This window comes from Pituophis catenifer, unplaced genomic scaffold (assembly GCF_029215685.1).
Source record: "Pituophis catenifer annectens isolate HBS135680 unplaced genomic scaffold, rPitCat1.0.hap2 SCAF_1, whole genome shotgun sequence".
NCBI lineage: Eukaryota > Metazoa > Chordata > Lepidosauria > Squamata > Colubridae > Pituophis > Pituophis catenifer.
In genome coordinates, this window is record NW_027256881.1 from 223,753,377 (window position 1) to 223,766,537 (window position 13,161).

The 13,161-nt window shown below is 37.8% G+C and overlaps 1 protein-coding gene across 1 annotated transcript in view; it reads right to left on the reverse strand.

Annotated features, from left to right (window-relative positions):
- The window catches only part of PDIA5 (protein disulfide isomerase family A member 5), a 217,491-nt gene that overhangs the window by 22,375 nt on the left and 181,955 nt on the right, over positions 1 to 13,161 (reverse strand). The window contains exon 15 of the mRNA XM_070957085.1: positions 457 to 527. Within this exon, the coding sequence (XP_070813186.1) occupies positions 457 to 527 (71 nt within the window). The remainder of the gene's footprint in view (positions 1 to 456; positions 528 to 13,161) is intronic.

Genomic DNA, 13,161 nt, shown 5'->3' on the forward strand with positions numbered 1-13,161 from the left:
TTAGTGCACCGTGGGACTATTGAAGATGATCATGCTATCTATATTATGTGTTAGAAGATCATTCTCAGAAAATAATTGAGCCTTTTCCACAATTTGAATCTAGCCAAGCAATATTCTCAGTTTAATGACAAGTCTCATCTTAAAACTGAAAAACAGTAGGTCTCTTTTAGTAATAGAACCAGAACAAGCTGCTCTCGGGAATTTCTTACATGTTTACATTTCTTTTCCTTAAATCCTAGACAAAGAGATTAAACTGTACTTCACCTCAAGTTGAGATTGCCTCAAGACAAAATGCCCCCTTCTCCACTAACCCCATTTAACTGGAAGAAATCAAGAAGAGGGGCAAAGTGGGAAATTATTCACATGTTTCTGAAAGCAGAGAAAGTAAACAATAGACCAAATAAGTCTATGGTTTTGGAGTTGCTACCAAAAAATCCAAAATGACTGTAGAGTTACCTTACGATCTTCTTTAAAGAGTTCTGCTGCTGTTGTGAAATGTGGAATTGAGTTCTTACAATGTGGACACCCTGTGGGATAAAGAAAGATAGTGATAAGCCACATGCGAAGTGTTTGGCAATAAAAAGCACCATCAGATATTCACAGCAAGTTTGAAAGCCAAGAAATAGCATAACTATCTTCCTATGAATGAGTCAGATGTTTTTATTTATTATTTTATTTATTAAATTTCACCACAAGGTGACTCTGTGCATAATTATCACACTATTTATATACCATGGTAATATCACTTGTCCCAGCAAACATATACAAACTCATATCATACAATTCTTAATATTCAGGCCTGTTTACCCAAAACAAGCCAAATAGTGATCCATTTTACAGATCCCAAAAACTGTGAGAAGATTTTAATTTGACTTCAGCAGCAGCCAACACCTACTTGTCCTATCTTGTATCAGCGCACAACAAAGCAGACTGGAACATGAACACTGTTTTATTTACTTCACATAGTTATTCTGAGATTAGTTCTGTCTATTTTAAGTAAGAAAGATGGGAAAATAGCACGAAGAGAAAGGAAGTAGTAGATAAAGGGAAGAACAACCAGGATGGAAGTCAGGCAAAAAGATAAACAACTGGACAGGGGAATCTTGCTCCTAAGCATATTTAACCTGAATGTTTTTAGTATTTTTATTGTATTTCATTGTAGTATATTTTTTCAATTGTAAGCCACCCAGAATCACTGAATGAGATGGGTGGCTCTAGAAAATGAATGAATGAATGGATGAATGAATGAAAAGAAGTATGAGAAGCTCTGTTTGATAAGTTCATCAGATAAGCATTCCTACCCTTTGCCCCCAAAATATAATCTTAAAGCTGATCTTCAATACACCCATTGTCTGCAGTAAGATCTTCTATTTTCATTTTATGAGATTTTCTTTCTTTTCAATAACTTCTGAATGCAAAGATAGTTATCTTCAATACCGTAACCATGCTTTTATAGTCAAATAAAATTCTGCCTGTGCCTTGATATACTGAGAACTAGAAAGCTGTACCTAAATTTTTGGACAGTAGGCAAAGAAGAGTTCTCTTAACAAAATGGATAGAATTCACATTTAGCTAGGGAATAATTAATTCCCTTTCGCACAGAAGATTTATGTGAGCAAAATATAGATGCAAAAAGAACAGGGCTGTTTTAGCAACTACCGTATTTTTCAGAGTATAAGACGCACCTTTTTACCCCCCAAAAGGGGGTGAAAATGTAGGTGCGTCTTATACACCGAATGTAGCCCCGCCCACCCACTGGCCCCCACCTTTGGCCTGTGCCTCGCAGCAGTTACCTGCTTGCAAGCAAACAGCAAGAAAAAACAGCTCCTTTCAGCTTCAACATAGGTTAATTAGCACAAGTTGATTAGATCAGCCTCCTGACTCTCAGCTGATTTGCTCTCAGCTGTTTTGCGCAGGGCTCTGCTGCTTGCTGCAAAGAGTGCTGGAGCAGATTTTTTTCCCTAGCTATGCTGAAAAACAAAACTGAAAGTAAAGCAGGCTGTTTGCTGCAACTTGGAAATATGAGGCAGAGAGAGATTTCTTTTTCTTTTTCCTCACCAAAAATGGTAGGTGCAAACAATGGGAAATTTAGGGCAACAGAGGAAGTTCATGATTTTAAAACACAAAAGAAAAAAGGCAAAAATAAAAATGGGAAGGGAGAAAAAGAAATGAAAGAGAAAGATGTTATACATATTTAGAATTGAAATATGAATAGTAGTAAGAAATAAATGGGAAATCATGATTGTAAAAATAAAATGAATAATAATTGGAATATTTTTCTATATGGGCAAAACTTTGGGTTATTGGGAGAGTTTAAGATGTGAAAATGAGTTAACATAAGGAGAAAGCTCTATTTAACTAGGGAATTGTAATAATTGAGATACTATTAATTATATATTGTGTTGAAAGCAGAAATGGTTAAGTTGTGGGTTGGAGGAATATATGGGGAAAATTATTTGGTTTATCATTATTGGTAAATATAATTAATTGATTTGTAAGAAATTGGATTGCATGGAAATAATTGGAATATTCATGTTCATATTGATTAATATACAAAAAAGATAGTTATATAACTAATTGATTTATATAAAAATGTTGAATTTGTATTAAACAATTGTAATATTACATAATTAACCAATGTGTGGATGGATATAAAAATAGATGACAATGGGAAGGGGTATTATATAGAATAGAAGGGAAAAATTGAATTTGATTAAGATTAGAGATGAGAATGAAGGGTAATATTGGTTTTTTTAAAAAAATAGATGAGGAATAAATATGGCAAAAAGGAAATTGTAAATTTAATTGAAATGACTAAACACTGTTTAAATTTGTTAACCAGCCAAATACTCTGTTCAAAGAAAATACATTGTATGTTTGTATGTGTGTTTGTCTAAAAAATAAAAAAAACTTTTAAAAAAAAACAACCAAAAAAGGCAGGTGCGTCTTATACTCCGGTGCGTCTTATACTCCGAAAAATACAGTATGTAAACTGATGTTGGAGAAATGGAGCTCAGCATCTTTTCACAGGTGAGTATCTTTTTACAATAAGCCAACTTGCAGCAAATTTAGTATTAAGGCACTAGAATGAAGTAAATCGTAGTGATTAGCTATCCTTGGTTCCATAAAACAAAAGTTTAAATTAGATTTGAGTTCAATTAACACTTCACATTTTTCATTCATACATGCATATTAGAGAACCATTGCAGTGTAGTGTAGTGGTTAAGTTCTAGGAGCCAGATTCTAGTTTCACCTTTGACCCCAGAAGTTTACCATTGTAGGTGATTTACCTCACAAGATTGTTATGGGAAAAATAGGCACAATGTATGCTGCCTGAAGCTCCCGCACAAAAGACAGAATATAAATTTCTCTCTCTTGCACATGCCTACATACACACCTATCATTCTTTTCCTTTTCAGGATATATTTGTTAACATATTCTTGGAAAATACATATTGCACAGTACTATTATTTGGAGGACATGTGAGCTTTCAAGTAGGAATCTGATTAATGACCTTAAGAAATCCCACAGGGCTCCAGAAACAGGCTTCCTGCCCTACCATCAGCAGCAAACAATCAGAGAATGAAACTTAGGAGATTGTTTGCAGCATAGTCTGAGTCTCTGAAATGTGGATAAAAGTACTTTTCAAGAACAGAGTTTTCCCTCCATTCACCCACTGCTTAACTGAATTTCATGATTCAGTCAACAACGTATTCTTGAAAGAAATTAGTGGAAAACTGGCTTTGCAGATCAGGTGTAACTGATCCATAAATAAATTTATAATGAAACCATTGGAGAGATGGAAGAAAATCAATTAGAAGGCAGGAGATTTTAGGAGTATCAGCAGATTAAAAAGCAAATGCACTGCAACACAGAACATAGTCTTTACATTTTTCTTTCCACTGTCTAATTTCCTAAATTATCATCTTCTCCCTTTTGTTATTTTATTTTACTTAACGAAACCAGGCTTTATTATTCTAATTGTTAAATATTTTTCTCATTTTTCTACTGCCAAGACCTTAATAAACCTTTTAAATAGTCCTTTCCAACATTCAGTCCAGAGCTTAAAAGCCTATCCCTCAGATTTCAGGTCTAAACTGAACTAAAGAGATACGAGGCTTTTTAAAATTATTCTTTTAGGCTACATTACAACTGGAGTCAATGAAGAATTGCTTTTTATTATTTCATTAACTGAACTGGTAGAATTTTAAAGTGGATCCAGAATAAAGTATTAGTGAAAAATCAAATTATTGTTAACTTTGCTTTGAATTTAGGTGCCTAAATCTAATAAATAAACCATCGACCATGGTATCATGCTGCAGCGGTTGAGGGGGTTAGGAATAGGGGGCACCGTTTTGCGGTGGTTCTCCTCCTTCCTCTCCGACCGCTCGCAGTTTGTGTTGGCAGGGGGACAGAGGTCGACCTCGAGGCATCTCGCATGGGGAGTGCCGCAAGGGTCGGTCCTCTCGCCTCTCCTGTTCAACATTTATGTGAAGCCGCTGGGTGAGATCATCCGTGGTTTCGGGGTGAAGTGTCATCTGTACGCTGACGATACTCAGCTGTACATCTCCACCCCAGACCACCCCAACGATGCCCTTGATGTGATGTCCCGCTGCCTGGAGGCCGTGCGGGCCTGGATGGGGAGGAACAGGCTCAGACTCAACCCCTCCAAGACCGAGTGGCTGTGGCTTCCGGCGCCCCGATATAGTCAGCAGGTGCCATCGCTGACTATTGGGGGTGAATCTTTGCCCCCCACAGAGAGGGCTCGCAATCTGGGTGTCCTCCTGGACGCACGGCTGTCTTTAGAAGAGCACATGACGGCCGTGGCCAGGGGGGCCTTTTATCAGGTTCGCCTGATTCGCCAGTTGCAGCCCTTTCTGGATCGGGATGCCTTGCGCACGGTCACTCACGCCCTTGTCACCTCCCGGTTGGACTATTGTAATGCTCTCTACATGGGGCTCCCCTTGAAGAGCACTCGGAGGCTCCAACTGGTCCAGAATGCGGCCGCGCGGGTGGTTATGGGTGCAACCCGTTGCGCCCACGTGACACCCCTCCTGCGCGAGCTGCACTGGCTCCCAGTGGTCTTCCGGGTGCGATTCAAGGTGTTGGTTACCACCTTTAAAGCGCTCCATGGCATAGGACCCGGGTACCTTCGAGACCGACTTCTGCCACCAATAGCCTCCCACCGACCAGTCCGCTCCCACAGAGAGGGTCTCCTCCAGGTGCCATCAGCCAAGTTATGTCGGCTGGCGACACCCAGGGGGAGGGCCTTCTCTGTGGGACCCCCAGCCCTGTGGAATGAACTGCCCCCCGAAATACGAAAGATTTCCGACCTCCGGGTGTTTCGCTGCGCTCTGAAGACCCTGTTGTTCCGCCAGGCAGGGCTATTAACATAACGTTTTAAATTGGGGTATTTTAAATTTCTGGGATTTTAATTGGAGCCTAATTATTTAATGATTTTAAATTTTAAATTGTTGTCGTGTTTTTTGTGTTTTTACATAGGCTGTACACCGCCCTGAGTCCTTTGGGAGAAGGGCGGTATAGAAATAAAATTATTTATTTATTTTATTTATTTAAATCCAATAAATAGATATGGATATACTATCTAGTACTTTACCTGATAATTCACATTATACTGTTCTTTTAAGACTTGTATTACAGTTCACTTTTCAAATTGTACTCTAGGCTTGCTAGCAATTGATATGTACCTTTCATTTATAGACTGTCTCTATCATCAGGAATTGAGAGAGGAGGGTTACACACCTTCCATAATCCACCCAAACTACTCAACTGATTAGCAAGGAACCAAATGAAGGAAAATGGATTGATGCAATTCTCCTTTTCCCCCATGGTTTTATGAGTGGAAAAAAAGCCATTGGATGAAAAAACAATTAGAAAGACTTCATGGAACATCCTAATAGTATCCTAATAGTACCTCTGAGCCACAGATAACCCAAATTGTATATTGCCTGGAATATATACCTACCAATTGGATAATTTATATAATGCTCAGGAAATGTACAAAATGCAAGCGACAGAAGCACCTCTTCCAAGATCTTTTAAAGAAAACATGTTTTTTTATTGTTCAAATGCTCAGCTGTTTCTGAATCTTTATGACCCAATAAACATCATTTCATCAAGACCGTCTGTTAGTAATAGCTTCTTTGAGTTCTTGTAAGCTGATGCTCATAGCACCAGTGACTGCTTCTAGTCAGCTGTTAGCAGCTTTAACATTGGTTGCCTTTGATCATTCCAATAATTGTAATCTTGCCTTCACATTATGGCCACAATATCTAAGCTTTAACTTCAGTAAGTATCATGCACAATTGTCTCATGTACAGGATATGTGAGGAACATTCCTGATGACAGGCTGCCATCTATATTATATTATTTCTGTAAACTTTACTTATCCTACAGATGTAAGAAACAAGGAAGATTTTTTGAAATGGAGCCTTATTTAACTACAGTAGGAACAGAGCCAGTGTGTACCTCTATCATGATTCTACCTTCAATTTTCAGAAGAAAGAAAAATTGGCTGGAATTGAAAAATTGCTTCTCTCTCTCTCTCTCTCTCTCTCTCTCTCTCTCTCTCTCTCTCTCTCTCACACACACACACACACACACACACACACACACACCTGCTGTTCTTTTGTGGTCTTTCGACTACACATTTTCTTTCTTCCTCTTCACTTAACTCATTGATTCAAGAGCAACAGTATTAACTCTTTAAAGCACATATTTAATCCAGAAATTTTCTTCAATTTTTCAGGTGAAAAATAAACATTTTATCATTCAAGATCTCCTAGCCACAGCTTTAAAAGCTAGTAAGCATTAATTGAACTTTGGATATCCTTCTAAACAGGAAGATGTGACTCCTGTGCTGAACTCCCAAGGAGCAAGAAGTTCTCAGAAAATAACTAAGAAGAATCACATCATTGGACTAGTTGAACTTCATCTATTACAATTACCAAATGCAACAAATGGGAAGAAACTCAATTTAATCATTTACTTTTTTAAAAGTTCAGGCAAGCTCAGAATCCATTACAGATCTGATTTCCATTCCTTCAACAGCAGCTTCCATTTTCACAAGCCTTCATCCAATATCAAATTTTAAACAATGCTTTTACTTTCCCACTCCAAAAATAAAAAAAGCCCTTCAAAGTAATATTCTTAAATGTCTTTATCAATTTGATATGTAGACCATTTCAATATTTTTAAGAGCGCAAAATCTGACAGTATAGTAGAAGAATGAATCTCCTGCTCAAAGAAAACTAACTTCAGAGTGTTTGGTGCTGTTTATGAGGCTGATTTCTGATCTTCTATGACTAAATCCTCATGCAAGCAAATTGTTTGTACAAAGTACTTAAACATGTACAAGCATTGAGCAAGGCAATACATATAATTCAGTTCTTACATAATCAGACACACCATTTTAATTCTATGGTTGCATGAAATTACAGTGACTTTACAACTATGTAAAATATAAACAGCAAACACATACACAGAGGGGACTATATATGCAACATTTCAGCACAAAGGGCTGTGATCAATAATAAATATAAGTGACTCTTATGTCTGGAGATAAAAACTGGTACAATGGGAGACTGGATATTATGAAGATTACTATAATAGTTTCAGTTCTCCATGTGAAATGCACTAGTACTATATTTTTATGGGTGATTTGCAAAGAAAAATTGAATTTCATATAGCTAGGAGATAATCCTCTTTGAACCAATGAGTCTTAAACTTGCAGGTTTAATCATAGTCTAAACAACAAATAAGTTTTTAAGAATTAAAATTTGAATGAGGGACTGTTTAGGATCTAGGCACAGCAAATATATTAATGTTAGAAGTACTAGAGTTAAAGGGAGACAAGTAAGCCTTTTAAATCCAAGATTAATTTTTGAACGGAAAACAGATGGGAAGGGGGAAAAAAGCCCCATCCATTCCCTATCTGATGTGACTTTGAGTCTGATTTTTTGCACTCTTTTCTTGAATCTTGATTAAAACTCATGGTTCTAGAGCTTTAATCTTTTAGGTACAGTTGTCCAAGATGTCACCTACATTTTTATAGGTTTTTTTTCATTGTTTAGCTCACAGGCCTTTTGGTTTTGTCTGAAAAGATATGATGTGTTTATTTTATTTTATTTTATTTATTTATATCCTGCCTTTATTGGAATATCATCTTGGAGGGTTGAGAGGGTAGCCTGTCACATAGCATCTAATTTCTGAGAATTTTTTGATAGAACATTCAGGATCTTACTGTATATTAAGACCATATTTACCAAAAACAAAACAGAACAAAACAAATCTAACCTTAGGAATTATAACACATGCGACATTTGGTGCAATGAATACATATTTTTCACGTTCCAATTTTTCCTTATTGGTGACAAACGACCAAAATATGAAGACTTGTAATTCTGTTTTCTCTATTTACCCACTCTTAATAAGTGTAAAACTAATTGTTGAACTATCCAACTTTGATAATGCCATACTGTCTTTCCCCTCCATGTTTGGTAAACATCGTATCTCCTTTTTTTTTCAACTTTTACATTTTAAAATCAATATGGTAGTCCTTGTGCATATTAAGCTATAGTAAATTTTATTTATCATGGGGTGGGGTAGGTTTACAATTATATAAAATAAATGTCTAAAGTTCTTAGAACTCCAATGGTTTTCAAAATTCATCATTCACCACTGCTTAATACGGGCTACCAACTTCATGTCATTTCTGAATTGGAATAAAAGGTTTGGGTTAATAAATAATAAATCCTCAAGTTTACAACTAAGAAATTTCTGCAGTTGTGCAACATATTTATTGTTGTAAGTCCTGACTAATTGAAATCCAGCGTTACCCAGTAATTTATAAGGTCAGTCTGATTATTTGAACAAGGAAGGTTGTACTTTATATTTTAAAAAATACTGCCAATATTTTAATCTGAAATATGCTTCCTGGAAAACAAACAAAACATGAGAAAACATAAAGCCCATCCCAAGTAATTATCAGACAATAAATCAATAAATGCCTTCAACAGTATGTGCATGTATGTGTGAGGCCTGTATGTGCATGAACAATAGATATATTTATTCAGAATACCTTAGGCTGTTCTGCTCTCCAAGCCACTCGCTCTCTATTATAAAAAACAGTAATTCACAAAGATGCAATTTTCTAAATCCCATCTAAGTCATGCACTTCCTTTCCACAAATCCCTTTCGTGCTGTCTGCTATGGAAGAAAAGCTATTAAATTGTTATCTACTGTGAAAGGAACAAACATGGTACGGCAACTGCCAAGATATTTTCCATCTTCTTACTTTGTTTAGAAACAAGACTCCGTTACAGGAGCTATCAAAACCTGAAGTATACTTGTTCTAAGTGCTCCTGGAGCTCAGAAAGGGCACAGTGGGAACTATATTAACAGCTCTGCCGCACACTTGCTATTTGAAAATGTTTTATTTTCATACTTTGTTAAATGGCAAAACCAAGATCCTATATCTAGATTATGCTCCATAGTGGCCACACTGAAGACAGTTACTGCTATGAAAAGGATATATTTGTGAACAGGACAAGTTTTACATAATTGAAGAGTGAAGACAACTAGGTCTAAGGACAGAGCCACCAAGTTTCAGAATCAATAATCTGAATAACCTTATGCCTGAAAGAAGAATAGTGTAAACATGGAATAGGTGCATTCCAGTCTCAATGCAGACAAAAACCTGGCCAAGAGTCCATTGACCTGAAAGAGTAAGACCTAAAAAGACTTAAAATGAGATCCCAAATCAGACAAATAAGACTACCTCTATATATTTGATTTTTCTTCTTCTCCGCAATAAAGAACTTCTCTAACAATATTCTTGAAAGTTCTTAAAAGTATCTACTGTTAATTAGCTTCTGAATGCAGAGAACTTCTGGAAACATAAAGATTTAGAGTTATGGCTGGCCTGAGGCCATATTTAAAGCAATATGTTAAAACTCAGTGGCATTAAACTTGGTGGCCTTATAATTAGGCAGAATATGCTAATGTAGAAGCATATTATTCAATGGAAAATGATATCCCTCCATGGCAAATTGTTAAAGCGACTGCCAAAGAGAGACATGTGACGACATACGAAAGGCAATCTTTTTAGCAATTAAAGCCAATTCAAAATTTTAGTAAAGATTTATAAAAGAAATCTTGTTATACAGAAGTTAGAACCTTTGGCCAATGTCCCTTTAGATTTTACCATCGCAGTTCAAAAGCACACTTTTCTATATACATTACCTGATTGCTACTTCTGAAGCTCATTCAGCTGATACATAACTTGGAGTAAGAATAATATTTAAGAAAAGTTATATTTAAGAAAAGTAGCTCCCATAGGATAAATAAATATGTTTGAACAAAAAGAATGAGAAATGAATAGGGACAAATGAGAAGAAAATCACTTCACAGATTCCTTGATGTCTCTTTCTCCCAACAGTAATTACAGTGCTCAATGGAAATGTGGGTTTTGCTCCAGAATCAGAAGAAATTAGCCAAAGGCAGACCATTGTATATTTAAGGATTATTAAAGTTTCAGGGATTGCATGAGATAATTAGATTTGGGCCCCATGAAAAAATCCATTCACATCAGCCAAGTGAATTATCTGAAGGTAAAGGCTCCTCTGGGAAATATAATTTGTTGTGAAGCCTTATTTATTTTAGCCTGCTTGATAATTAATGAGATCTTAGGTAGCCATCTTGCTTTCAAATTAAATTGAATCATACTCTGCTACCAAAATTTGACCATATATACTATTGGACTATTTAAATGCAAGGCAATATAAGTCACTTCTCTTTAGAACAAAAAAGCAAAAGCATTAGACTTATATTTTTCATTATTTATTGTAATACACTTGAATTAAAAAATCAGTATGTCCTCCATTTTCAATTCACTGATTCTTTGATTAATGGTGTAAAGAGTAAGAAAGATGACCTTGATGAAAAAATACATCTTCTGTTGCCAAGGAAACAAGGACTAAAACATTTTTTAAGTTCAGAACATTCAGATAATGCTTGGAAGCATTCTTACATAACCTTTCATGGATTGGCACAGTCCATCATATATTTTGCCATCTTTTCATGAAAGACTTTGACTAATAGGCTTTGCTGAACTCAAGGTACAGTATGCCTGAGGCATTCCTATGATATGGTAGTCAACCTGATCTTTTTAATCAAAAAGAATCAGATTTGTTTGGCATGACTTGTTTTTCATAAATTCATACTGGGTTTCAATATGCATGTAATTGTTTTTTCTAAGAGTTTGTGAACCAGCAGCCTACCGTATTTTCCGGCGTATAAGACGACTTTTTAACACATGAAAATCTTCTCAAAAGTCGGGGGTCGTCTTATACGCCGGGTGTCGTTCTTCTGTAACCAGGCAGACCAGCCCGAAAGGCTCTGACGAGCCTTAAATGGCTCTGGTGATCCAAGCTCTGACGATCTGCTAATCAGGCAGGATCGCCAGAGCCATGGAGAAGGGAAAAACTTTCCCCCCTCCAGCTTGCTTACCTTAGCTCAGTGGTTGGGGGTCAAACAACCCTTCACAGGGGTTTTGCAGGTGGTGCAATACAGAAAAACGAGTGCAGCCCTCGCCATCCGGAATGAATGGTGCTGTTGTGGTGGTGGGGGAGGGGGTGGCAGAAGCGGGAAGAAGCGGCTTTTGCGATGGCTGGAAGCTGTGGGAGTGAAGCACTACTTTCATTTGTACGGCAACAGCATTCCGCCTTGGTATATTTGTGCCAGCCAGTGGCGCAAGGCAGCCCTCCTCTCCTGCTGCCTGGGACTCAGAGTGGTAAATGGCGTCTGATCCAGAGAGCAGCTGGATTTTGCTCTCTAATCCGGATGCCAGATCGGCCCTCTGCAAACTCTCGTCTCTCGAGGAGCGCTCCCTGAAGCGGGGTTGGAAACTTTGGTTGGGCTGCTTGAGAGAGGAGAGCTTTCAGGGGGGCGATCTGGTGTCTGCAATGGAGAGCAAAATCCGGCTTTTTCTCTCCGCTGTAAGAGCGGCATCAGGATTCTGCCTTGGTATATTTGCGGCACAAGGCAGCCCTCCTCTCCTGATGCTTGGGACTCGGAGCGGTAAATGGTGACTGGTCCGGGGAGCAGCTGGATTTTGCTCTCCATTGCGGACGCCAGATCAGCCCCCTGCAAGATCTCATCTTTCGAGGAGCACTCCCTGAAGCGGGGCTGGAAACTTTGGTTGGGCTGCTTGAGAGAGGAGAGCTTGCAGGGGGGCGATCTGGTGTCCGCAATGGAGAGCAAAATCCAGCTGCTCCCCGGACCAGTCACCATTTACCGCTCTGAGTCTCAAGCATCAGGAAATGAGGGCTGCCTTGTGCCGCAAATATACCAAGGCGGAATCCTGATGCTGCTCTTATAGCGGAGAGAAAAAGCCGGATTTTGCTTTGATTGAGAACCACTGCCTTAGCTGCCTGCCTTGCTTCGCTTGCCTGAATCCATTCCATCAGCAAGCAACTCCCTGCCTGCAATCAAGCAGGCAGGGAGTTGTGGACTTCAATTCCCAGAATTCCTCAGCCAGCAAAACAAAGCTGGCTGAGGAATTCTGGGAGTTGAAGTCTACAAGTCTTAAAGTCGCCAACGTTGGAGACCCTGTTCTATTGGGTAAGTTTTTTTCCCCTTTGGGATGTTTAAAAAAAAATAGTTAATTGGGGTTTTTTTTAGTTGTTCTTTTTTAGACCTAGCCATTTAAAGTTTAGGAAGTTTTAAATTTAGCTTTCATATAAAAATAAAAATAAAATAAAATAAAATAATATTTGTGCAGCTTTCTGAGATTTAGTATGTTTCTGTAGTGTTTCACTCTAACTACACAAACACACAAAATCTCACAAAGCTGTATGTGGAATTTTGTGTGTGTAAAGTGTGAAAGTTGAGTTTTTAGGTTTTTTGTGGCTGTGTGAGGTTCCTGCTTGTTTCAGGGGCCATTTTGGGTCTAGCACAGCTGCTTTTACATTGTGGGTGAGCCAGTTGATGTTTTTTTAATTTTTATTTGGTGTGCGTTGGAAGAGGGGTACTCTTATATGGCGAATATAGCCCAAACCCTATATTTTAACAGGAAAATTCGGGGGTCATCTTATACGCCCAGTCATCTTATATGCCGGAAAATACGGTAATAATCCGTTT